General features: G+C 39.6%; 2 protein-coding genes across 2 annotated transcripts; one reads left to right on the top strand and one right to left on the bottom strand.

The window, feature by feature from the left end:
* Positions 1 to 1,758: 1,758 nt before the first annotated feature.
* LOC118721580 (olfactory receptor 10J1-like) lies at positions 1,759 to 26,988 on the bottom strand. The gene is made up of 2 exons (XM_036442717.1): positions 26,498 to 26,988; positions 1,759 to 2,713 (listed from the first exon to the last, which is right to left on the bottom strand). Exons 1-2 carry the CDS (start codon positions 26,986 to 26,988, stop codon positions 1,759 to 1,761), a joined length of 1,446 nt encoding a protein of 481 aa, XP_036298610.1.
* Positions 17,285 to 22,981, top strand: FCER1A (Fc epsilon receptor Ia). The gene is made up of 5 exons (XM_036442732.2): positions 17,285 to 17,398; positions 17,824 to 17,844; positions 18,921 to 19,175; positions 20,679 to 20,936; positions 22,607 to 22,981. The coding sequence occupies exons 1-5, from the start codon at positions 17,344 to 17,346 to the stop codon at positions 22,798 to 22,800; spliced, it is 783 nt and encodes a 260-aa protein (XP_036298625.1). The 5' UTR covers positions 17,285 to 17,343; the 3' UTR covers positions 22,801 to 22,981.
* Positions 26,989 to 27,602: the final 614 nt, after the last annotated feature.

Genomic DNA, 27,602 nt, shown 5'->3' on the forward strand with positions numbered 1-27,602 from the left:
GGGCACTAGAGTTGCTTAATTATTTTGGCTATTGTAAATAATGCTTCAATGAACATAGGGATGAATATGTTTTTTTCAAATCAGTCATTTGGATTTCTTCAGATAAACACCCAAAAGTATAATTGCTGGGTTATAAGGTGGTTTGATTTTTAATTTTCAAGGAACAGCCAAACTGTTTTCCACAGAGACTGTACCATTTGCACATCCATCAACAGTGTATGAGGGTTCCTTTTATCCACATCTTCACCAATACTTGTTGTTTGTTGATTTATTGATAATAACTATTCTGATAGGTGTGCAGTGATTTCTCATTGTGGTTTTAATGTACATTTCTCTGATGATTATTGTATTGAGCATCTTTTTATATGTTCATTGACCTCTTAGAGGAATGTCTATTCAGTTATTCTACCCATTTTTAAATTGGATTTTTATTAATTCATTAACTTATTGCTGTTATATTGTATGAATTCTTTTTTCATATTGAATATGAATATAATCACTGGCAAATATTTGTATCGCTGACAAATATTTTCTTCCATTCAGTAGGCAGCCTTTTCATTTTGTTGATGGTTTCCTTTGTTATGCAAAAACTTTTTAGTTTGATGTAGTCTAATGTGTTTATTTTATTTTTGTTTAACTTGCCTGGGGAAACATATCCAAAAAAATATTACTGACAACTATGTCAGAAAGTTTACTGTTTTCTTCGAAGGGTTTTATGTTTTGGGGCCATACATTTAAGTCTTTAATTTATTTTGAGTTTATTCTTATAATGGTGTAAGAAAGTAGCCTAGCAGAATACAACATTAATATTCAGAAATTAGTTGAATTTTTTTTGTTAATCCTTACCCGAGGATATCTTTCCACTGATTTCAAGAAAGAATGGAAGGGAGGGAGAGAAACAGAGAAAGAGAAATATCAATGCAAGAGACACAGTAATTGGTTGCCTCATGTACATGCCCCAACCAGGGCCAAGGATCCAGCCTGAAACTGAGTTATGTGCCCTTACCGGAACGGAACCTGGGACCCTTCAGTCTGTGTGCTATCAACGGAGGCAAACCTGCTAAGGCTGGATGCAATTTTATGCACCAATAACAATCGGAAAGAAAAATGAATAAAAACAATCACTTTTCCAACTGCACCAAAAAAATACCTAGGAATATATCTAGCCAAGAAAGTAAAAGATCTTTATTCAGAACATTAGAAGACATTGAAAGAATAAATTGAAGATACAAATAAATGGAAGCATATAACATTTCTGCAGATAAAAAGAATTAATATGGTTAAAATAACCATATTACTCAAAGCAATCTATAGATTCAATGCAATCTCTATCAAAATACCTATTATTTTTTTCACAGAACTACAACAAATAATGTTAAAATTTACATGGAAACACAAAGACCATAAAAGGCACAGCAATATTGAAAAAAAGAACAAAATTGGAGGTATGATGTTACCTGATCTCAAACTACACTACAAAGCCATAGTAAACAAAACATCATGGCACTGGCATGAAAACTAACACATTGATCAATGGAACAGAGTAGAGAGCCCAGAAGAAAAGATACCACACACCTATCTGGTCAATTCATCTCTGACAAAGGGTGCAAGAATATACAATTGGGTAAACACAGCCTTTTCAACAAATGATTATGGGAAAACTGGACAAATACATACAAAAATTAACATAAGATCTTTCTTTCTCAGATTGCAAAAATACCCAGAGTATGATAGGTTAATGCCAAACTACCTATGATCCTAGGCAGGAGGTTTTCTGCTGAGAGCACGGTGAAGGGCATTCCTGACCTCCTTGTTTCTCAGAGTGTAGACCACAGGGTTCAGGAGAGGAGTAAAGATGGTGTAGGCCACTGAGATCAGCTGATCCTGATCCATGGTGTTCTCAGACTCAGGCTTAAGGTAGGCAACGGAGGCACAGCCATAGTGTACAATGACCACAATGAGGTGGGAGGCACAAGTTGCAAAAGCCTTCTTTTGGCCCTCACTTGAGGCAATCTTGAGGATGGTGGAGATGATAAGGAAGTAGGAGATGAAGACTAAACCCATGGGTACAACAATGACAAGTGAGCTGATGATAAAATTAATTATGTCATGAACATTGGTGTCAGCACAGGAGAGTTTCATCACTGGGAGGACGTCACAGAAATAATGGGCCACCTCTTTACCACAAAAGGGCTGACTGAACACAGAGGAAATCTGAATTATGGCCACCAGCAGGCCAATGCTGCAGGCCCCCCAAACCAAGTGGGCACACACCTTCTTGTTCATGATGACTGTATACCTCAAAGGTTTGCAGATGGCGACATAGCGGTCATACCCCATTGCTGTGAGTAGAAAGCAGTTGTTGATGGCCAAAGTGATAAAAAAGAACATCTGGGTGGCACAGCCAGCCAAGGAGATGGACTGGCTTTGTCTGATGAGGCCGGAGAGCATCTTTGGTACAATGACCAATGTGTATATCGTTTCTGAGGTTGAAAGCATACTAAGAAAGAAGTACATGGGGGTGTGAAGATGACGATCAATACTGATAATTGTCACAATGATGACATTGCCAGCCAGGGTTAAAATGTACAAGGTCAGAAATATTGCAAATAGAGTAAGCTTGTGTTCATGAAAGCTGGAAAAACCCTGGAAAAAAAATTCACTCACCACTGTGTAGTTCTCTCTCTTCATTGGTAAATTCCACATTTGAAAGCTGCAGAGTTAGGCCAATCAGTCAGAATACATCGGTGCCTGATGTTTTGAGCAGGAGAACTCTAGAAGTAGATAATAATAACCTGTTTCTGGATGAATGCCAGGTAAATGGAGACTACTGCTCACTAATAGTTAAAAGCAGAAAAACATAATCAGCAAGTAATTCCATGTATGTATAACAGTATAGAAAAATACACGGAGTTGTGATAATGTACAAGGAAGGATAACTGGGCAAGTTTAGAACAGATTTCCTGATTAGTGAGAACACAGGTGTTAGAGAGAAACTGAGGCTAAAGAAATAGAAAATGCCTAGTTAAGTTTTCAAAGCATTTTCTCCTGGATTCCAGTTGCATGGTTTGTTTACCTAAAACAAATTTGCCAATGTATTCTAATTTGTTTAAAGCACAATTTTTAAAAAATATGTTATTGATATTTTACAGAGAGGAGGACGGGAGAGAGATAGAGAGCTAGAAACGTTGATGAGAGAGAAACATCGACCAGCTGCCTCTTGCACACCCTCTATCAGTGATGTGCCCGCAACCAAGGTACATGCCCTTGACCAGAATCGAACCTGGGACCTTTGGCTCTACCACTGAGCCAAACTGGTTTCAGCTAAAGCACAATTTTGATCTTAAACATTTCCCCTTCTTAACTGCCAAGCAAGAGAAGTATTTGCTTTCTCCCTGTTCCACTTGTCTGCATCTTTCATAAACCATTTTCACAAATCATTCAATAGCCTCAAAACTGCCCTCCCCATTTTGAAAAAAAGTTTTTATTGGCCCAACATTGGTGAATAAAATTATCTAGGTTTCAGGTGTACAATCCTATAGAATATCATCTGAATATTGTATTGTGTATTTATCACCCAAGTCAAGTCTCCTTCCATCTTCATTTTATCTCCCCTTTACCCTCTTTACCTCCTTCCAACCCTCTTTCACTCTGGTGATTTGTGTCCAGGAGGTTTTGTGTGTGTGTGTGTGTGTGTGTGTGTGTGTGTGTGTGTGTTTATCTCTTGCATTGGTTTTTAATGAAGCATGTTTTTCTGTTTAGTCAATACTTAACTCCAGTCTCCTCTCGCACAGAAAGGCTTCTCAAACCTATCAATCTAAGCCCGTTCCAATTGCTAGTGATGCTCTGTAACGAATTCCCATAAAATGTGTGTTATTTCTCTGTTTTGTAGCTTGTGCTTGCATATGAGTTTGTATAGGTAGTCTGACTCACTGCTCTACTCTGAACTCCTGTTTCTAATTTCTTTAGCATTAGAAACTGGTTATCTGGGGAAACCACCTTGCATATGTCTTCTATTTTCTATTTGAGGGGTAATTAGGGATCACAAAGTTCTCATTTAAAAAAATAATAACTATAACAACAGCAAAAACAATAGTCCCTTATTGCAGTTTTTAGTTTATAAGGCAGTTTTACATATATTATTTAACAGCATAACAATCCATTTTGTTAGGTATTTATTATTTTATCTTGCAGATAGAAAATCTAAGACACCTAGGATTAAGTGATTTATCCAAAATTTTAAAAGTCATAGATTCAATCTTTTAATTCTAAGGGCAGTGTGAACAGATTTAAAAATAATGTTATTTTGGTGGCTATTAACAAGTATTAATACATTTGCCTTACTCTGGGAATGAGATTACATTGAGGAGTACTTTGGAAAAATTGAAAATCATTAGGAAAACTGGAAAAATTTTAGGATTATCTAGAGAAGTAGGTAAAATATTAGTGTATTAATTATATCACATGCCCATTTTCCTTGGCTTAATATTTTCACTTCCAATTATTTACTTTAAATAATCAGAGATATGTGTCAGGTTGCATGTGTAGGAGGGTTTTATAATATAATCTATAATAATAAAAGCTTATTATGCTAATTAGACCCGATAGCCAAATGACCAATCGTCTTCCAGATGACCTCAGGACAAAGTCCGGGCTACAAGGGCAGAGGCAAGCCTCCACACTGGGAGGGCAAGGCAAGCAGCCACAGCTTCAAGGGCCAAGTCCTTTGCACAAAAAAACAATAAAAATGAAAAAAGGAATGATTAAATAAATTATACCATATTAATTTAATGGGATCTATGCCTCATACATACACAGTTACATAGATATATAGTAGATACAAAGATACTAGACAGATCATATTTTTGTAAAAATAGTACAAAGAAAAGAAAAAGAAGGAAAAAAAGAAATGAAGGTTATACAGTATATTCATTGGCACACCTGCCATTAAAAAGGGCTGGAAAGAAATTTACCAAAATGCTAAAAGTTAATTTTTTTAGGTAGTTTATGGTGAATCTTAAATCATCTTTCTCTGTGTATAATGCACATTTTCTTCTTAATTATTATCTTCTAAACACAGCCAAATTCTATAATTCTGCTACAACAAGGAACTCTATTATGAGATTGCAGAGAGGACTGAGGAGAGCAAGTGAAAGTAGTGTGTTAATTTATGGCCAAGAAAGGAAAGTTGACAGAAACAGGCACTTTATAGCAATTTGAGCACCGCATATGGAGGAAATGAACTCCCAAGTTTTAAAGAAAGATGGTGATTGGCAGAAAGAAAACCTTTCTGAGAAGTGCTGAAAGCACAGAGTGGTTAGTGAGGCACTGGTCTTGGATGTACAGTTAAGGGAGCACCAAAAAAAGTCAATAATTAAGATGAATACAGCTTTAATACAATAGTTTTTAAACCTTAATGCAAAAATCCATGATGAAAAAAACACTAAAAATTTTAATAACCACAGGGTCAAACTGGGTATTACTACAGTGAAATATAAGTAGTTGGGTGAGGTCAGGTTGAAGTTTCTTTATCATGGATTTTTAAGAACATTAAAAAAAAGAAAATATTTCACAATTTAGAGAAGAATGTACAGTACAATATGCATGTGCTAATTTTCCTCAGGGATGTGGGAGCAAGCTAGTCCTTAAGCATGTCTGTTTTACTGAGGCTCCTAACTTACTATGGAACCAAATCTATGGAGGAGGAAAATCAATCCTACCTACACTAAACAGAACAGTAACAGCCAGGCGATGGAGGAGAACAGACCCCATGTGCTGTGCATTACTGCAGTTACGATCCCTCTCATCGCCCCTCAGGAAGACAATGGCTCCTCCAATGGGGAGGTCCTGATGGGTGAGAGCACTCAGACTGCAATGTGATCATGGTCCCTGAGACCATAGCAGCCTCCACCTGGGAAACCATGTCACTGAGAAATGCATTTTCTGTTTCTTTATATTCTGGGTCTTTAGCCTTAAAACATCTCCCCACAGTTTAAAACATGGAAAATTACTGCCTTCTAGAGAAATATTTTCTGCTGAGACCTGACAAGCTATCCTGAGCAAGGGGTTAATCTTATCCATTTCGTTATTCACATCTTTCCAGTTGGAAGCAAGCTGGAAAAACTCATATTCTTTGTAGCTTTAAGTTCTTTCATTAGAACTGAATCATAGGAACTTACAGTTAGGCTGTAACTTTAAAAGCCCAGCATTGCTCACAGATAGTTCACCATATTCTGCTTCAGTGCTTCCAATGATTAGAAATTTATTATCTTACAAGTTAGCACCCCCTCTTTTATTTTTAAGATATTAAGTTTACTTAAAAATATAAAACTAGGCTTTTTGTTGTAAAAATGCTTAAGGGGGGAAAAAGCCATCTATCTGTAAAGTAAAATATGAATGGGAAAGTTAGTTTTCTCCTTCTGTAATTTGCATTCTCTAATCCAGAAGGAAACATAATTCATAGCTGTTTTTTTAAAATTTATTTCTTTTGTTTAGCAATTTTCTATGCACAATTATGCATATTTTAATATCACTTTATACAAATGAAATTATATGAAACACACCAATTCACAAGTAGTCTTTTCACTTAAATATTATTTCTTGAATACTTTCCATAACAGTCCTATAAATCCATCTCACACTTTATTTTCAGTGATGCATAATATTCCACTTATAGATTCTTATAGATATACTGCCATTAATTCTATATTTGAATGACCTTAATTCTTAGAAAATGTTACAGTACAAGCTAGTGGAACAAAACTCAGATCTTTGGAAGAGGAAATTATTGATTTCATTATATTGATTCATTGATATAATTAATTGAAAAACATATATTGAATTTTTTCACCACTCCACAGCAATTTTCCACCACTCCACAGAGGCCTACCTTCTGCTTCCTTTCCAGCCAGATAGTATTTAAAATATTTGGAGATCATTATCATGTCTGAAGATAAATTTCATGTCCTTGAATCCATTGCCACAGCAAGATGAGCATAAAGAAATAGAATATCAATGGACATGGGAATCAATACAACCAAACAAATGCTGAAAACCATAGAGGGAAAAGAATAAGATTTTGAAAAATATACATGGCATTCCATTTGCATTTAGTTCTGCCAACAGCAACTCACTGCTTCTGACCTTGGCCATAGAAGGAGCCACTCTCCAGAGAGTGCTCTTTAAAAGGAATGGAAGGGGCTGACTCTATTCAGAGGAAGCCCAGGGAAACACTTTGTTGTGGAAGCCAAACCAAGAAAGCAAGGGAAAGTCAGCTTTCTCTGGCATCAGAGAACTTCAAATTACTGCTGAGCTCCTGGAGGCCGGGCATTGGCTCCTTTGGCTGGGGAAGCGGCCCAGGAAAAATGCCGTCTCTTAAACTCCAGATTTCAGGAGCTGTGGATGTTTATTTCCCCCAAGAGGAGAAAACCCCTTTGCCTCCAGCCTCCTGGGAACACGCCTTTGAAAATCCCTCCGGGTTCTCAGAGGTAGAATGCAAAGACTCTAGAGCGGGTCTCCAAGGCTTCATTAGGAACCCGGGAAGCAGATGAGAGAAAGATTACCAAGTGTTTACTACTCCTCACTATTGGGGATTCAGAAAGGAACACTGCACTGAGTGTTCATCAAGAAAACCTCTAGGAATACTTAATAAGCTTACACTGAGAAAACCCCAAATTTCAGATTTTGTTAGCATTTGAGAGAAACCAACTTCCTGAAACTTATTAAATAAGATGAGGCGCCCTGGCTGGGTGGCTCCGTTGGTTGGAGCATCAGTGAAAAGTTGCCTGTTCCCTTCCTGGTCAGGGCACATACATAGGTAGCAGGTTTGATCCCCGGTCGAGAGCATATGAGAAACTGCTGATCAATGTTTCTCTATCTCTCTCTCTGTCTCTCTCCATCCCTCCCTCTCTAAAATCAATAAACATATCCTCAAGTGGGGATTTTAAAAAAAGATGAAGGCAAGCAGAGGTTACAGGGGCTAGAGCTTCTCTTCCTACAGCCAGTATTCTTAAGTCCATTGGATAGACACGTCAGCCTATCTCTCTCACTTAGGGAGGGCAACCTCCCATTCGTGGAACAGCAGACTATTCCTCATGCTCCCTTCAGTTCACTCACAGATCTTTCTGGATAGAAAATGAAACAGCAATAGATCGCTACTGCATCAAGTTCAGTTTCTGGATCAGCACAACTGCATCAAGAGGATCTCTGTGCCCACAGGAGATGCCTGAGGAGCCTTGTTAGCCATAGCCTGTTAACGGAGATTGCTCTAATGATCTTCAAACCAGACTAAGAATTTTCTGTCTAAAATAATCCTATTTTCTAATGAAAAAAAAAAAATAAGCCGAGGAACAAAATAGGTCCAAAGATATGGAAAAATGGAACAGACTGTTGAATATCAGAGGGAAGGCAGGGGAGGAGGGAGGGAAGAGATCAGCCAATGAACTTGTATGCATACATGCATAACCCATGGACACAGACAGTAGGGTGGTGAAGGCCTGGGGTGGGGGGTGGGGGCGGGCTAGAAGAGGTCAATGGGGAAAAAGGGGGACATATGTAATACTTCCAACAACAAAAATTTAATAAATAAATAAAACAATCCTATTTTCCCTTTAATTAAAAAAAGTAATTTATGTTCACTTTAGAAAACACAGATGAGAAAAAAAAAAGATAACGTAAATCATTTATGATCTCCAATTTAGAAATATCAACGCAATTAACATTTTGGTAAATTGTCTCAAATCTTTTCTCCACCCAGTCATATGTGTGTATCTGTTTATACCCACATACACTTAGGTTTGTGCCAAAAATTAGATAATCTTTTTTGTATTCTTTTGTCCTTCTTAACAAAATGAAGTTTAGCAAACTTCTTATACCCATGTTTTTTTCTCCTAACAATGTATGGTGAACCTTTTTTATATCAATAAACAAATCCCTACCTTGACATTTTAAAATAGCTGCCTTGCCTTTAATCAGAGGATTGCTCTACATTACGGTGCAGTGTAAGGACCCAAACCAGCACCATCCATTGCATGCAGCTGTTAAGTCTTTCAAGTCTGTTTTAGTCTGGACAAAGCTTTCCCAATAGGGGCACTAATGACATTTTGTTGTTGTTATTTTTAATTTTATTTTTAAAATCTATCTTTATTGTTGGACGTATTACAGAGGTCTCCTTCTTTCCTCCATTGACCTCCTCCTCTCCACTCCTGCCCCCTCCTCAGGACCTCACTATGAGCTATGCATTTAGGCAGAGAATATGACTTTTGGTTAATCTACTTCCATCTGAAAGTCGTGTCTGTTCCATGCTTTCATGTCTCTGGATCTCTTTTGTTTGTCAGTTTGTTTTGTGTGCTAGATCCCACACACACATGGTATTTGGGTTTCTCTGACGGGCTTATTTTGCTCAGCATAACGGTCGTCAGGCCCCTCTCTGTGTCCCACAGGGTAAGAGATCCGTCTTTTTTCCGGCTGCACAGTATTCCCCGGTAGAAATGTGCCACAGTTTGTTTGTCCGGTCACCTATGGATGGGCACTTGGCTGTTTCCAGATCTCAGCTTTTGTAGATAATGCTGCTCTGAACACAGGGGTTTGTATATCCTTTCTGACTGGTGTTTCGGGATTCTTAGGAAATGTCCCAAGAAATGGGCTCACTGGGTCAAATGGCAGTTCCATTTTTAATTTTGGGGGGAAGCTCCACACTGTTTTCCAAGGTGATTGTCCCAGTCTGCACCCCAAATGGCACCCGGGGACCCTTTCTCCACATCCCCACCAGCACTCATACTCCTTGTTGTGAGGGTGGAGGCAGGGGGAAGTGAGCAGGGAGGCCGTCCTGTGAGTTGTAAGATGTTTGGTGTTTATAGCATCCCTGGCTTCTGTTCACTGGATGTCAGAAGCAACTTCTCTCCTGCCCCCACTAAATTGGGAAAAACCAAACTGTATTTAAATTTTGTCAAATAGCCCCTGGGGATAAGATCATTGAGCATGGGTTGGCCACTATCACTCTCCCCCACCTTTTTTTTTTTACATTTCTTTGACATGTTTAAAACTAGGTCAAAGTCTCACCTTCTGCACGTCTGTTTACTCATTGCATCACTTAATTTGTTCTTCATATCCTGTATTTCCTGTAGACTGGAAGTTAGTTCTCAAAGCTTAATTAGATGCAAGCTTGATTTATTAAATTATGTTAACTATATTAAACTATATATTATATAGAGTATATTATATACTATATTACTATAAAAAATTTTCATGACATCAAACAGGGTTATCAGAGTTAACAAATAAAAATACAGAATACTCAGTTAAATTTGAATTTTAAATAACCAATAAATAATCTTTCAGGATAAGTATATCCCAACTATTGCAAGGTACATATTTATTTGATATACTAAAAATTACTAATTTTTTATCTGAAATTCATTTTTAACTAGCCATTTTGTATTTTATCTGGCAACACTAATCAAGAGGCAGATATTGTTTGATGATTCCACTCTAAGCAATGCTAAATTGATCAGTGTTTCATGTTTCATGCTCTATTCAAAATGATCCCATCAATCTTTCATTATTTCATTTTTTTATGACTTTTATCTGAATTATTTTTTAGTAAGGGTTGCAAACTGTTTTTGCTAATCATGCCATTCCTTCTACATTTATTCCACGGATATTTATTTATTTGTTTGTTTAAAGAAGAAGTTGGGGTTTTTTTTGTCAATTAGGGTAAGAGTGCAAATCTCAAAGCTCATCTCTGAAGGAAGATGGGGAGGCTGGGTGGGCAGGAGGTAATCAACCAAATACCTTGTATGCAGGTATGCATCACCTTTGGGCACAGACAGTAAGGTGGTGAAGGTCTGGAGAGGGCAGAAGGGGGGTCAGTGGCGAAAAAAGGAGGACATATGTAGTACTTTCAACAATAAAGATTAAAAAATAAAGTGTTTGTTGACAAAGAGACTATGACAAGTAGGTCAAAGAAGACTCTGTTCAGCCATTGACTGCGGTGAAGGGTACCTATAAATCAGAATTAACAGCACAAGGAATTTTATCTTCCTTTTCATTTGTTGATTTTATTATATTGTATTTCCAGATAATTAAATTTATAGTTAATATCCTGTGGTTAGAATAGTACAAAAAAGATTAGAAGACCATATCTTTTCTATATTTTATGTGTCTCAATAGGGCAGGCAGGCCATTAGTTATAAAAGAAAATATTCTATGATACTAATTACCATAGGAATTCATTGAAGAGTATGGTTTTGGGTGATCATTTTCCTAAGTACAAATACAAAGACATGATCAATCGTTTTCATAAATAATGAACAATCAGAGAAAAGAGTTTCCTAACATGTCTCTAGTGCTCTTTAAGAGATCTTTTTAAAAAAAAGGAAAGAAAAGAAAAGAAAATTGTCTCTAAGGAAGGGGAGAATGATTTATTAGGTGTGACATCATGATAGAAATAGTCAACGAGTTAATAGCTTATCTGTATCTCATAATTATTTATTAAGGATCTAAGTATGTCCTGCACTGTGCTAAGCACCAGGTAAAGAGCAATGACTCAAACACATACACAGTATGTGATGAGGAGCAAGACAAGAAAAGATGCAACGCTCATTCATTCTGATATATGCTTTGATAGGGTAAGAATGCAACAGTAAGTAACATTCAGACATGCATTTTAATAGACTAAATTATTTATACCCATCAGGAAGCAGAAACCACACGGAAAAGACTGGTCTGGTATGTTTATCATTAAAAATGAACGAATTAGCACTTGGAGTTATCTTATGAGTGTGAGTAATGCCTCAGAGATTGGTCAATTTAGTGAGTTTACTGTTGAGATGACAGGATTCCCTGGCTGATACAGACCCTGGAAGACAGGGACTACACCAACATTTTTCCAATTACCAGACTCAGCCTTCTCCTTCCACTTGGTAACTCAGATGCATTCAGCCTTGTTCATCACTCTCTGTCTAGAAACTCTCTTGAGCCATGATTCCAGGATAATGCTCACTCCCGCTATTTCTACTACAGAGAAGCTTACCAGGGTTGTCATTTAGCATAGAGTATGTGCTGTTCTGCAGAGAAGATGGTGAATATCATTTAATCTGATGATTTAGGGAACTTGAGGTTGTTGAGAGATTCTACTGCAGTCATCATCTTAGTACAAATTATTTAGTATTAACCTAAATACTTCACTCTTTATTACATCACTCTGATGTAATTCTCTGCCTGTTATGTTTTTGTTTACTAATTTGTTCATATCTTTACTGTATTTCTTCTCGCATTGGATTGCATAGTCCTTAAGAGCACTCGGTCCTCATCCCTTTATCAGTTTTAAAATTTCAGCTAAAACCAAAGACAAACAAACAAAAGGAACCTTCTCATGTATATCGTTACAGGCATACCTCAGAGATATTTCAGGTGTGGTTTCCGGACCGGGGCAATAAAACAAATATTGCAATCAAGTAACACAATAGTTTTGGTTTCCCAGTACATGTAAAAATTATGTTTAAATTATACTGTAGTCAATAGTGTGCAACAGTATGTATAAAAAACAAGGTGCATGCTTTAATAAAAAATAATTTATTGCTAAAAAATGCTGTTATCTGAGCTCTTTGGGAAAATGGCACCAATAGATTTGCTTGTTGCTCCACTTCCAGTCAAGTCTCCTCCCATCACCATTTATCTCCCCTTCACCCTCTCCTACCCCAATCCCCGCCCCACCTGCCTTTCCCTCTGGTAATCACCATGCTGTTGTCTGTCTACGAGGTTTTTGTTGGGGGTCTAATGTTGATTCAGTCTTTTCTCTACTTTAACGCATGTTCTTAGGTGCAAGGAGACTTAATTTGATAGTCACTGGATGCAATTGTAAATTGTAAACAAAAAAATGCTAATGTAGGCACTGAAATCAAGTATCAATTTCTGGTTATGAAGTGGTCATCTGAATGAGTCATAATATATTTACATTATTTTTTTAAGATTATCTCCAAGAAAAATGTACATTTTTTTTTTTTCATTATGAGAAACACTGGCTTATAGGAATGGCTACCAAAATGTCCTGAATTTTCTCACACTTCACTATTTCCAATGTTCAGGCCAATGTTTAAAACACAGATTTTAATTTTGAGCAGACACTATTCTGTTATTTTCTTGAACCTCTGGTCTGTTTTGAAGGAAAAGTCCATTGGGAATTTCCTCTGTTTTCCCTTTCTCCTGGCCCTTTCTCCTTCCTTAAAAGGCAGGCCAGTGGTTTCAATCCAGCCAGGCTCCCTTTCACGGCCTACATTTGGGACATTTTCTTGTGACCCTGAGAGGAAACCCACAGGTTATGAACTTGCCTACCAGAGATGGAGTGATGGTGTAACTAATGAAAGTTAAGCTTCAGGGCACCTCCAAAATCCTGGAAGAGGTCATATGTTTCTGGAAAACTTACAAAACATATTTAACTGCATTTGGACAAGACTAGTTTCTTCTCTTTCTCTCCACCCTCCTCCCTTCCAGGCTTCTCTCTATCACACTTTGGTTCCTATTGCGAGGATGATATTCGTTGCAGGAAGCCTTTGGGGCCCAGCTAAGGTGAACTTAAGCTGAGGATGTTTGCTTCTGGTTTAGCGTAACAGAGGCATGTGGTTCATAATCACATCCAGGTTTGGTAAGGTACTGCGAGCCATTCTGGGGTGGAAATGGCTTCCAGAAAAATCCTTCCAAAGAGCCCACTTTCCTGGCTTCTGGGCACACGGTGAAGGGCCTAGAGCCATGTGCAATATGAACCAGTACTTGACACTGGACAAAGGAAAACCAAGGTTGAAATATCTGGAGTGAGAAGGCATTTTGTCATTTTTTTTCTCCCAAGCATAGGATGTGTGTAAGCAGAAAATTTGATTCCTCGTGTCTAGTGAAAATGGAAGTTCTCTCTTACCAGGAATATACTCAATACAGAATATAAAATTATAAACACTCATGATGTTTTTATCACTTTTGATTGGAATAAGACAATGTAAAATTTATCAGAATTCTTGTGTTTGTAAGGCACAAACCTCTACTAGTACTACAGAAATCAAGAATATCTCATAAGAATTGAATTTTTAATGCACTTCAACTATCAGTAATAGAAAATAAATGCTGATCAGTGATGCTAGAGGGAAGGATGAATTATATTTCTAGTTTCTCTATAAAAATATTATTATAATAGCTGAGGAGAGGATGTAGCACAGATAAGGAGGAAAAGGAAAGTATTATTGTAGAGTGTCAAGTAGCATTTTTGTAATTTTTTTCCTGGGTTTTGTAATGCTCATGTTATTTTTCAGCTTTTGTATTTTGTAATTTGTGATTCATATTTTGTTTTACATAGTCATTCTAACATCAAATATTATATTCATAGTTTTCTATTCATGTTTTTAAGGAAGGCCCCTAAAATTATGGAAGTTTCAGGAGCCTGAAACTGAATCCACCCCGCCTACCAATACACATTTTTATTCTTTAAATCAATATACTTCCCAATTTTAATATAAAGAGGAAATAAAATAACTTTATAATGAGCAAATATATTCGTGATGAATATGGTGACAACAAATACAGCCTAAGATGAGGGTGAGGTGTCAGTGATACAAATCTAAACAGCATAGCTATTGGGGATCAGATTTTCTGAAATAGTGAACAATTTAATGATGCTGTTCCAGGAAAAGCAAAGAAAAATCTCTCCTCAATATACATGGTAATTTCTTTGTTGTAAAATCTAGTATATTCAAAAAAAGTAAAAAACAACAAAAAAGTTTGCATTTGTTGGTCAAAACCTCTACTAGTACTAGGTTTAAGGCTTACAGGCTCAAACATTTCTAAAAGAACTGATTATCATTTTTTTATATGCAAGGCCATCCTGGGTATTACAGGACATTTGGCTGAAAATGTATCTGCAGACCCATCACTGAGACAAGCAACAAGCAATACTCATTGCTGCCCAGCCCCATCTCTCTCTCTCCCTCTCTCTCTCTCACACACGTACACACACACACACACACACACACACACACATATACACACACACACACACATTTCCCTCAAGGGACTGAGAGGTTCAGACAACTCCCTGGCTTCCCAGCCCCCACTCTTACCCACCCTCACCCCCAGAAACACTGGTCACAGTGCTGTTCAGCCAGATCCTAAAGGATTCGGGCTTCAGAATTTACCTATTAAAATGCAAATGTTCTTGGCTGGGCCAGGACCTCTTGTTCTTATCAGCTAACAACCTAAAGGAATCCCTTTAAGAGGAGGCTGTTTCCATTTGTTAACTGTGTAATTCTGTGAGAAAGCATAAAATAAGCCTGGCCTACAGTACATTTGGCTTGACTCTGCAAGACTGGGGTTTCTCTGTCCACAACCACGCCCAGGAAGGATCTGAGCGCCCCTAGAACATCTCCTAATGCAGGGAGCCGTGTGTGGGGGAGGCAGGCACAATTGCTTCTGTGGAACCTGGTTGCATCCTTTGGAGGATGTATGGACCCACTGGTGACTTTTCTAGCTTTTGGGGTTTTCCCCCTATGGATTGAGCAGGAAGTTGGGGAAATGGTCTCTTTCTCTTCTATTTTCAAGTCCTAAGCTCTTTATAAAATAATCATAGTAACAGTAATGACTATCATACAAAGCATTAACTTATCTGCCAGGCTCTATTCTAAACTTTCCACTATATTAAATATTTTAATGTTCACAACAGAGAACAGGCCGGGAAGCCAGGACCAGTGGAATAGGGAAACTGAGGCAGGCAGCTGAACAAACTGGCAGAGCAGCTTAGAGCAGATACAGAGGTCACCTCCCTAGAGAAAACACACACAGGAGGATTTTAAGTGACGGTGGCAAGCTCTGTAGGAGCGCCCTTGGGAAGGCTGCCACACTTGAGGAGGCACTTCCCCAGCATCAGCTGATAAATCCCGCCCACTGCCCCCAGGTACACCACGCCCAAAGTCTCATCCACAGCCAGGTGGTTCAGCTCCATCTCACGCAGAAGAAGTCCAGCTTCCAAGGCTGCAAGCCCACACGTGGGCCCACCAGGCCCAAGAGGGTCAACAGACCCCAGAGCTGCATCACTCCAGCACCCAAGGCTACCCTTGGGCAGGTCATCTAACTTCTCTCTGCCTCGTGGTCTATCTGCAAGTCCGTCACCAAGACTCAATGGCAACTGAGCCATGGTTGGCACTGCACTCCAGCCCATGTAGCTGTCCCCGAAGACAGGCCTGTGATTGGCTTTAGTTCTATTTCCTTGAGTTTGGGAAGAGCCAGGCTTCTTTCAGACTGTTCAGTCTCATTCCTGGCTCTTCCCTGGCTCGTGTCCTTATCCTATCTGATCCTTTCCCAGATGTCCCTGGGGTTTTCTCCTCCCCTTCATGGTGGCCACTTTGGCTTCTACTGAGCTTGTGCATATGCTAAGTGAAAAGACATCCTCTGTGCCATCTCCCCCTTCCCCCGTCAGTGGAGGGAGCTCCTGCCCACTCAGATGCCTGGAGGGTCCTTTCCTAGTTAATCCAGCCAGGTCCATGTGCTACCTTCTTTTCGTTAACATCTAGCTAACGGCCTATTCTACAAGTAGCTCTGGAATTTCAGCAATCGCTGGCCATACTCGTGAACATGCATAAATGATATATTGTCATGACTAAGGGTTTTCCTCTAGGGCCGTGGTCGGCAAACTGTGGCTTGCAAGCCACTTGTGGCTCTTTGGCCCCTTGAGTGTGGTTCTTCATCAAAATACCTCGGCCTGGGCGAGTCTATTTTTAAGAAGTGGCGTTAAGAGAAGTTTAAGTTTAAAAAATGGGGCTCTCCAAAGAAATTTCAATCATTGTACTGTTGATATTTGGCTCTGTTGACTAATGAGTTTGCCTTCCACTGCTCTAGGGTTAGATTTTTAAATGTCTGAATCCCAAATTAGCCATTTAGTACCTACCCTAAGATAAGTTGCTTAACCTCCTTTAGCTCCAGTTTTCCTACCTATAAAATATAACGAAGGCACCTGCTTCATAGGATTAATGTGAGAAATGAAGGAAACATCGCCTGTGCCCCACTTTCCTAAGTTGCATTGATAGACAGTTTAAGAATGTCCTCTGACTGTGTGTCTAGCCCTGTGCCTGTCTTTTACTGGATTCCAAGTATATTTCTGGAGATGGGATGGGGAGTAAGGAGATACATATAAGATTGCCCAATTAGACACCACTCCAAATTTTATCTCCGGGGAAGGAGGCAAACCCAGGCACAGCTGATCAGGTAACCAGATAGGACACAGAAAACATTTCCTTCTCCTTTTTGGGTTTAAGTCGATCTTAAGGCCCTAGACTTCAGCTCAGTCTGCACTTGGAGGCCCTAGGAGAGATGTCCACCTCTATGGGAGGCCCTGTCCTGCTGTGGACAGCTTTGCTGCTCTTTTGTAAGTAGAGGCTCAGTCCCCACTCTTGCAGCAGCCAGAATGGATTGGGAAGCAGCTGGGGTGGGATTGCTGGGTTTAGTGCTGATTTTCCTAGGCTGTGCCCAAACCTTGGGGCATTTCCCAGGGATTCTGTAATGGAGACAAACTGGAAAGCAGAGGAAACAGAGCTGAGCAACATCTCAGCAAAAAGCTAGAGGACTGAGAGCCTAGTTTCTTGCAATCATTCTGGCATCTCCGAGGACAGGAAGGGGTGGGGAGGGTACAGAAAAAAGAGAATCTCCTTATCTGAGGATCAAATGGCTAGGAAGATGGTTAGCCCTTAAAATTCCATGAATGTAGACATCGTCTACACCCCGGTCCCCAGTTGTCAGGAGCCTCAGAAGGCTGGGGATGGACACTAATGTATCCTCTCTGAACATTTGCAGCTCCAGGTGGCATGCCAGCAGGTGAGTCCTCTGTCCTCGTTCACTCAGTGTTTCCATGTGTCTGGGCATTGCCTCCCCCCAGTTTCCCTTCGTTCCAGCGTCTTTGTTTTCTAATGATGATTACTATTTTTCTACTGATTGTGAATCTACAACTCCCTGTTCAACCCACTTCCCATGTTCACCTTGCCTTGTCTTCCTTCTTTTCTCTCACTCAGAAGCATCTCACATACCAGTTCACTCACTCCAGTCACCACCTCCTCTTTTTATGCCAACAACCACTACTTTGTACCATTTCAATGTCTCGGCTTCTCTTCCAGGCACTATTATGTAATCTCACTCAATTGTTATATCACCATTCTTCATGTTGTTATTTTACAATTAAGGGTGCCGAAGCTCAGGTTTAGTGATTTTTCTGGAAGTTACACAGCAAGCAAAAGACTGGATTCTAACATGAGTGCCTTGGATTCAAATCTGGCTCTCTTTCTACTGCATCACCCTTTCTTCATCACCCCCTGCTACTTCCTTAGCTTCAGTTCATATTTGTATCACATCTCTTTGTTCTTGGAAACCTTTTAAGACGGATCCTCTTGGTCTTCCTCATTACCTTCCAGAATTGGCATGTATTGTTTGCTGTGTAAACACTCACAACAGAGTTATATATCCATTATTCATTCATTCATTCACTCCACGTGCCAGCCATTGTGTCAGGCTGGGGTTGAACATGACAGACATTGTCTCTGCCTGAAAAGAGATTGCAGTCCTCATTTACAAATTCTGAAAACTGAAATCAAGAGAATTAAATGAGTTCTCTTATACCAATTTTAATTTTTTAAATTTTTGGTTTGCTTATTTATTTGTTCTTTTTAATATCCTGCATTTTTGTCCTGTCTTTCTCCCTAGGTAGGGAGCTCCCTGGGACCACACCAGTGTTTCCTCCTTTTTAAAATCCTAAACAAACTAGGGTCTTATCAACATCAGTAGAGGGTAGACAGACCATTGATTGACTATTAGTATATCTGTATTTTGAAGCCTAGACAATTAATTTTCTATGATGTTTCCCCCTCTGTATCTCTTTTCACAATTTGATCTTCCCAAAGCCACCTGGAAATCTACATTGTCCTTGAATCCACCATGGAACAGAATATTTCAAGGAGAGAATGTGACTCTTAGATGTAAAGGGAACAATTCCCTGGAAGTTAACTCCACGAAGTGGACCCACAACAATACCATGCTAGCAGTGACAGCTCCAAGGTTGGACATTGTGCATGCCACATTCCAGGACAGCGGGGTATACAGATGTCAGAGCAAAAACCTTATCCCAAGTCAACCGGTGAATCTAGAAGTCTTCAGCGGTAAGTTCCAAGTCTGTGGAAATGCAGGTTTTCCCAGGTAAAGGACAGCCTCTCTGGTGATGGGGAGCAAAGAAGTTATTCTAAGGCTTAGGGTACCAGAGTGGAACTCAGGGACTCGCCCAAGACCCATAAATCTCTCTTCTTCCATCTCTACTTCTGTATGCTTTCAATATTCTGCCCATCCTCCAATGATATTTGTCCATTTTATTTCACCTCTGACTATCTTTTCTACATAGATTCAGATGCAAATTATGTGATCACTGACATGTTGGGTGTGTGAATATTGCAAAGAGCTATATATCTGAAATAGGATCAAAGGTTTGATTTAAAGATTTGCTCTGCAATATCCATGTGCAATGGTCTGAATATTTGGTTGTACCCTTCATTTTGAAAGATATCTGTGTACATTCCTCATGTCCTCTATTTTTACTTAAGAAAAAAAGTTTATGTTTGTTTTTTCACCTGCATCACTTTCCTATTGATAATTATTAGTGAAGCCTGCTTAGACATACGTGGGTTAGTTAGTAAATGCTGAATGATTAAGCTAATGATTTCATTTGAATGTCTAGGTTATTATCATATTTTACTTTATATTTTTAAACATAAATATACTTTAAAGTAAAGACAAACTTTGTATTTTTCTCTTGAATGAAAGATGTTTTAACATCCATATGCAAATCCCAAATAAAAGCAAAGGAGTATAAAATAGCTTCTTTATGTCTGTAAAGTAGATTCTGGTAAAGTCCTCAAGGATTGCTCATAAATAAAATATGTTTGCACAAACTAGCCACATTTCCACTTAACATTTTTCTTTGGTGACTGCTTTTCAATTCTTAAAATGACAATAGTCATGGATCCTAATTTTTCACGGACTCATTACTGAAAATATTTGTTGAGTACTATCAACTTCTAGGTACTGTGTTAGGCACTGGGGATATATTGTAAGGGACAGACATGGCCCCAAACCTCTTGTATAAAGCCAAATAAGGACAAGGATATTAAGTAAATGATTACACAAATAATTAATAAGAGTTGTTATACATGTTCTGAGGAAGTTTTAAGATCAACAATAAAACTGAAAGTCCCTAATGAAGTAAGAGAAGACAAAATAGACACTCTCCTAGGCTAAGATGCCTTGGGCAGAATAGGTTTGCTTCCCACTTAGAGACTAGAACTAACAACAGTGGAGCTAAAGGGAATCCTGGATTTCAGACCTTCCTTGGATAGGCTCAGCAGAAATGTCAGAGAAATTTTATGGCTCCAGACTTACTATTCAGGAAGAGAGAAGATTTATCAATATAGAAGTCCCACTCTAAGCATTATTTTGTTTCCTTTTTATTGACTTTATGAGCCAAGAAATATATTAATGATGAACTATGGCTCTGACACTGACTCAATGCGGGACCACATCTATTTTATCTACGTGTTATTTGTCTATCCCCAATCTATCTATATCATCTATTTGTTCATTGTTAAATAAGTAACTTAATAAATGCTCTTCAGATTGGCTGCTGCTTCAGTCCTCTTCTGAGGTGGTACAGGAGGGTGAGTCCTTCCTCATCAGGTGCCATGGTTGGAAGAATAGAAATGTCTCCAAGGTGATTTACTACAAGGATGGCATAGCACTGAAGTACTGGTATGATAACTACAACTACTCCATTACCAATGCCACCACAAAAGATAACGGCAACTATTACTGCACGGGCAAAATTTGGCAGATAAACTTTTCCTCGGAATCCCTCAAGATAACTGTAAAAAAAGGTGAGTTAGATCTGGCTGGCATGACTCAGTGGTTGAGCATTCAACCTATAAACCAGGAGGTCACAGTTCAATTTCTGGTGGGAACATGCCTGGGTTGCGGACTCAATCCCCAGTGTGGGGCGTGCAGGAGGCAGCCGATCAATGATTCTCTCATATCATTGATTTTCTATCTTTCTCTCCCTCTCCCTTACTCTCTGCAATCAATAAAAGTACTGTTTTAAAAGGTGAGTTAGTAAGAGAAAGGGAAGGAGCCTATAGCAGAGGAAGGAAGAGAAGACATCTTAACTTGAAATAGTAGCAGCTTGATCCCTTAGAAAATCTACTAAACATCTAATGGAGAGACATGGACTATAGTATCGTTCTCAATCTCTGGCTTAATTTTTTTTTGTTTGTTTGTTTAATGACAATAGTAATACCTGCTCATATTAAGGCATTTTAATAAAGATTAAATGTGGTAATATTTGTGAAATGGATTTATAATTTGTTAAGCACTGCCCAAGCATAACACATTGCAATTAGTTTTGATCTCAAAGTCACCTGCTGCTCCTTGTAGGACACTTATATTTACTGAATTGAAGGAAAGTATCAAAGTTGAAGAAACAAAGGCTGGGCAAGAAAACCAATAATCCAATAGGCTGTGTGCCTGTATATTTGGAGAAAAAAGAGAGGGCTTACTGAGTGGGGAAAATGGGCAGGTAGGCAGCCAATCAAAAGGACTGCTCTTCCCAAACTTCGTATAACAGAGAGAGCCTTTGAAATATTTGCCTTACAAGGAGGAAATTGGCAATCTTGGCTCATACTAATGTCTACAGAAGCCTGAGTCCAGAAGCCAGAATTAGGCTCTAGTGGCCGCTCCTTGTTAACTAATTTGAGACCTAAATACCATTTAATTGTTCAGTATCTTTGTCAATAAGTAAAGGGTTTGGTCCAGACTTTATCAGAATCACTTGGAGAAATTTAAAAACAATATTGATGTTCATTTCTCACTCTTAGAAATTCGAACTTACTTGATTTGACAAGGCATGCACACATCAATATTTTTAAAAGCTCTCTCAGGTAATGGTAATGAATAGACAGTGTTCAGAGCCACTGATCTAGGTGAGCTATAAGAAATACCTGGCTTTAATATTTTGGGTCTCTATAATTCTAGAATAATCACCAAAAGCAGTACTTTGTAAAAAGAGTAACAGAGTCACAAAATAGTGCAACTGGAAGGAAATGTAAAGATGATTTTGTTCAATATCTTCATTTTACCCAAAAGGCATGCAAGAATGATGATTGATTGATTGGTTGATTGATAAATAAGATACTGATGACCCCTTATCTCACTCTGTCTCCTTTCTATCCCAAATAATGTGTGGATGTTAGTCTTTTCAGTTTCAGGAAAGGGGTTATGGTTCCTATTACCTTCCCCGTTGGGCATATTGGCTAGAGAGACTGTCAGACAAGGGCTTGGGGAGATGTTCAGGACTCCCTAGACTCCAGGGAGCACAGTGTGAGGAACCCAAACTCAGAAGTGTTTTCTCCCTGCACCTGAGAAATGCCATGGCAAGCTATTGTAGAATAGGGAAGACCATGCCAGCCCTTTCTCTTGGGGAGGATGAAGCTTTGAAACTTGCTGTTCAACTTTTAATATTATTCAATAATGTTATGTTTCCTGTTGCACCTAGATTCCTTTCACCAAAGCAGCTACTACTCATGGCAACTCCTTATCCCAGTTTTGGTAGCCATCCTGTTTGCTGTGGACACAGCGCTATTTATCTCAACCCAGCAGCAGTTTGCATTCATCTTGATCAAGAGCGCCAGGAAAGGCAACAAACGTATGGACCCACAGCCACAGCCCAAGCCAAGGCCCCCAAAGTGATGTCACCACTCAAGAAACATTTGCAGCAACAGTTCCCTCAGGCATCCGCAATTGCTTCTAATGTCACACCCCACTCACAATGTCCATAGAAAAATCTGTGTTCACCTGACTGCTCACTAAACCAACTACCACTGGTTAAGTGGCATGTAATAAGTGCTCAATAAACATCAGTTAAACAAGTAAAAAGAAGGTATAGATTCATTTATACACCTGTTTATACTTTATTTATATAGTTTTGAAGGAAAAGTACAATTTTAATAAAAGCAATATGAAACTGTGTGTTGCTTCCAAGTATCCAAGGCTTGCCAGTTGTTTTACTTCTTTCCTATTTTTATTATTATTATTATTATTATTTTTGCTTCTGGAGGCAAAAACCATGAGGTTTTAGATTAGGCAAGTTGTCTCTTGACCATTGTAAGTTTGAGCTAGGAGTGAGAAGACATGGTGGAATGATAGTGAGGTTGATCATTTTTATATTCTCTCTTCAATTTACTATCCATGAGCTTCTAGGTTTTGGCAGAATCTGGGGCAGTCTTGAGTCATAGCACTTAGGGGATGAGGCTCAGTCTAAAATCCCCTTGTGATTGTTTCCTCCATCTAACCCCCTCGCCCCAAACTTATATCTTTAATACCCTCTTACAGCACCTGAACTAAGCATCTTCTAAAGAGATTCTAGTAAATAGTAATAATCAGTACTCTCTGCTCTGAAAAAAGTCTGGAATGGAATAAATCTCAAGCAAAGAATTTAGACATTTCTGGTTTGTTGATTTCTCTTTTCATTTTATGTCTTTATTATATTCATTGGAGTCCCAGGATTATCTCATAGAATAAATGGGACTAAGTTATAGCCTCTTCTAAAGCCAGCTATTAGAAAGGGACTAAACTAATCATGAGACAAAATGGAATTGTTCATAAAAATTTTTTTTAAGATAAGGGGATGATTTTTTGTGGATTCTGAGAAAAATTTATATCTTAATTTTTAACCCGTTTCCAAGAAAATGATACTTAAACTTCTGCCAACTGAACTGAGCCAAAGCAAATAGAGTTCAGTTGATAGGATAAAATTATTTTTTAATTAAAATATAACTAACTGGCCTTCTGCCTTAGCCTATATCAACACTGAAAATTTGGGGCCTCACTTGCCAATTGCTGTTCTAGAAATGGTGCCCTAAAATGTAAATGGAGGCTTCCAGGAAACAGAGATGTGAATGCAACTAGTTTATTAGGGAGTGCCCTCAGTACCAACCCTGCGTGAGAGTGAAGGAAGCAGGACCAGGCAAAAGAAACGTGACAGAGACACAGCAAAAGCCTCAAACAGTTCAAACAGTGGTATAGCTTAGAGCCTGGAACTGAGGTAGCCCTTCCTGATCATCTTAAATTGATCATACCGTGTTCATACCCTGAACTAGCAAGTCATGGAGGCCAACCATGTGGCTTTGAAGGAGGCAGCTCTTAGCAAGGGCAATTCCTGAAGAGGGACTCAGCTGAGAACTGTCAGCCCAGGACACTCCCAGCAGCTGGAGCAATGAATGTGGGTCCTGCAGGGGAGCAATCAGCCTAGCGTACAACAGTCTCAACGAGAGACCACTTCAAAAAGAAGGAAGTGTGACACGGGCCATCAGACCTTTACCTAACCTGTTCATCTAGATGAAGCAGATCTACGAAGGACACGGTTTTCATAATGGTTCTATGACTATCCTCACAGAAATGTACTGGCTCTATCATTTCTGGAAATCTGGACACAAAGGCAAAGATAGCGTTTCTCTCTCAGACTTCACGTGCCAGTGTTTTTTGCTAAGTGAAACATGGTAGCTTTGCTTAGGGGATTTGCTGACTTCCACTGACCGGTCCCCACCTCAGTGCCCAGCCGCCTTCATGACACTTTCACAAGCTTTTGCAGGGTCCTCACTTGCACCAGCTGGGCACTGGGGCCTGTAAGAGCTCTGTGTGAAACTCAGGCTGTGCTTGGTCCTCAGTAGAGAAAGCCAGAGTGGAGTGGAAGGATGAGAGAGCAGATTTTTTCTCCCACCAGAGCATATGCATTCACCTTCTGTAGATGCTCACACATGAACTGCTTTTACCAACTGTGGTTTTAAGCTGAAGTAGCTAAGGAGAAATTTCTGAAGATTAGCCTCTGCAGGCTCAGGAACTTACTGGAAATTCTTTTTAAGTCAAGCTTCAGACTTCCACTCAGTAATAAATATTTTCAGAGGTTTTTGTTAAAGCGCTTACACTGAATACTCTTTCAAAGAGTTTAGCTCTATCTTGCAAGGGAAACTGTATTTTTGCTTGACTCTTCCCAACCTCCATCCTCTTTCACTCCCGAATTGGAAATGTGAAAAGCATTGGACTTTTCAGCATCTCCTGCTTGAGAATTGGAGTTTTCTCACCCAGGTATCTCTGGACTATGAACACCCCACCTTTGGGCTCTCCGTAGCTGATGGCTTTTGCTTTCCCTCATTTGCCCTCCTCATTCCCAGGAATGATCAGTTAGGGCAGTTCCCATCACCCGGAAAGTGTGCGTGACCTCTTTTGATGATTCTTCAGGCTGTGGCAGGATCTTAGCAAGTGGCAAACACATATTACCATAAAGCCTTCAATGTCTACTGGAAAACATACGCAGGCATGCCTCCTCACTTAGTTGTTAAAATATTTGCAAAAATTACTCCTACCCCCATAATAACACACATACAAAAGTCTTTCTAATATGCTTTCTATTCCCTCTTAAGAACTTTGCTGAATTCTGTGTCTTAATGGAGTTGTATTACTTAACATATCCTCAGGGTATGTATAGCTATGTGCCTGTGTGTGTGAGAGAACATAGATATGAGTGGCTCGGGCATGTAAATCTTTCTCCTACATTCTTAACTGTATGTGAAGTCATTTTTTTCTCTTTTCTGAAGAAGGGCATTAAAGAACAGTGATTAGTTCAAATGAAAGCCTTCAGTTTTAACACCCAATTAAACTTAGTCTACTATTCTTTGTTTTATTTTATGTATATTTTTATTGATTTCAGAGAGGAAGGAAGAAGGAGAGAGAGACAGAAACATCCATGATAAGAGAGAATCATGAATCCACTGCCTCCTGCAAATCCCCCAATGGGGATCGAGCCCACAAGCCAGGCATGTGCCCTTGACTGGAATCAAACCCGGGACCTCTCAGTTCACTGAGCCAAACCTATTGAAGTAGCATTAAGATCAATACATATTGATAAACCAAGTAAAAAGCCTTCACAACCATTCCTCATTAAGGGGACCGGGGCTTTCGCCCCATGGCTCTGCACAGAGCGTCTTGGACCTCCTTGTTCCTCAGACTGTACACAACGGGGTTGAGCAGGGGAGTGATGACAGTGTAGGTCACTGAGATGAGTCTGTCCTGGCCTATGGAACTCTGGGACTTAGGCTTGAGATAGATGATGGAGGCACAGCCATAGTGGATGACCACCACTGTGAGGTGGGAGGCGCAGGTGGCAAAGGCCTTCTTCCGACCCTCAGCTGAAGTGATCTTGAGGATGGTGGAGATGATGAGGACATACGAGATAAAGACCAGACTCATGGGGAGAACCAGGACGCAGATGCTGACCACAAAGTTGATGATTTCATTGACCGTGGTGTCTATACAGGCCAGCTTCAGCAGGGGTCTCACGTCACAGAAGAAGTGAGAGATGACAAAGGCATCGCAGAAGGGGAGGCAGAACACAGAGGTGACTTGAACAGTGGCCATACCCAGACCAATTCCCAGCGACCCAGATACAAACCGCACACAGGCCTGTTTACCCATGATCACTGAGTACCGCAAGGGGTTGCAGATGGCCACATAGCGATCATATCCCATGGCCATGAGCAGAAAGCAGTTGTTGATACCAAAGGTGAGGTAGAAGAAGAGCTGAGCGGCGCATCCTGGTTTAGCAATGGGTTGATGAGGACTCAGCAGGCCAGAGAGCATCTGGGGGATGATGGCCACAGTATAGCAGGTCTCGGAGACGGACAGCATGCACAGGAAAAAGTACATGGGGGTATGGAGGTGACGGTCCATGCAAATAATGCTAACAATAATGGCATTGCCCAAGAGAGTCAGCAGATACAAAGTGAGAAAGACAACAAAGAAGACAAGCCTGTGCTGCCACTCAAAGCTGGAGAAACCCTCAAAGAGGAACTCGGTTACAGCAGTGGAGTTTGGTTTTGGCATCGAGGAAGGTCTAGGTCTGGAAGATCTGGGCAAAGAAAAGAAATGTGTGATGAGTTAACTAAGAAAGAGAATAGGCTGGACCAAGGCCTTCACTAAAGGGCTGCCTCTCTTCTGAGCAATGCTCCAGACCTCGAGGGCCATCACTATCCAGCTGTTGACTGAATTATCACCTTTGTCCTTCTTCTTCTTTTGTACTACAGACATGCTACCTTAGGACCCTAGGATTGAGGTCAGAGAGAAATCTGAGAGGGAAAGCACAGACAAATTACAAGGCAGATTTTAGAGAAGTAATTACCCAGCCATCGAAGGAGTGAGTCCAAGTCAAAGAACAAGCCCACCTCTATAGTTTTCTTCAAACACATTTGAATTAAACTCCTAGAGATTCAGTGAGGGGCAGTGTCCAAGGTGAAAGATAAAAGACATATGAGGCTAATATCAACAGTCAGAATGCACTACCGACAGCTAATGCTCGATGCGGGTCCTAGACTGGCTTTTCCTCCTCAGAACCCTACGTCCTAGGCTTCACTTCCCTATGCCTTGCACCTACAATCCACTGTGATCATGACAGATTAGAATGGCACAGCAAAAGAAACTGTCAACAACATGAAAAGGGA

The sequence above is a fragment of the Pipistrellus kuhlii genome, unplaced genomic scaffold (assembly GCF_014108245.1).
Source record: "Pipistrellus kuhlii isolate mPipKuh1 unplaced genomic scaffold, mPipKuh1.p scaffold_m20_p_18, whole genome shotgun sequence".
Lineage (NCBI taxonomy): Eukaryota > Metazoa > Chordata > Mammalia > Chiroptera > Vespertilionidae > Pipistrellus > Pipistrellus kuhlii.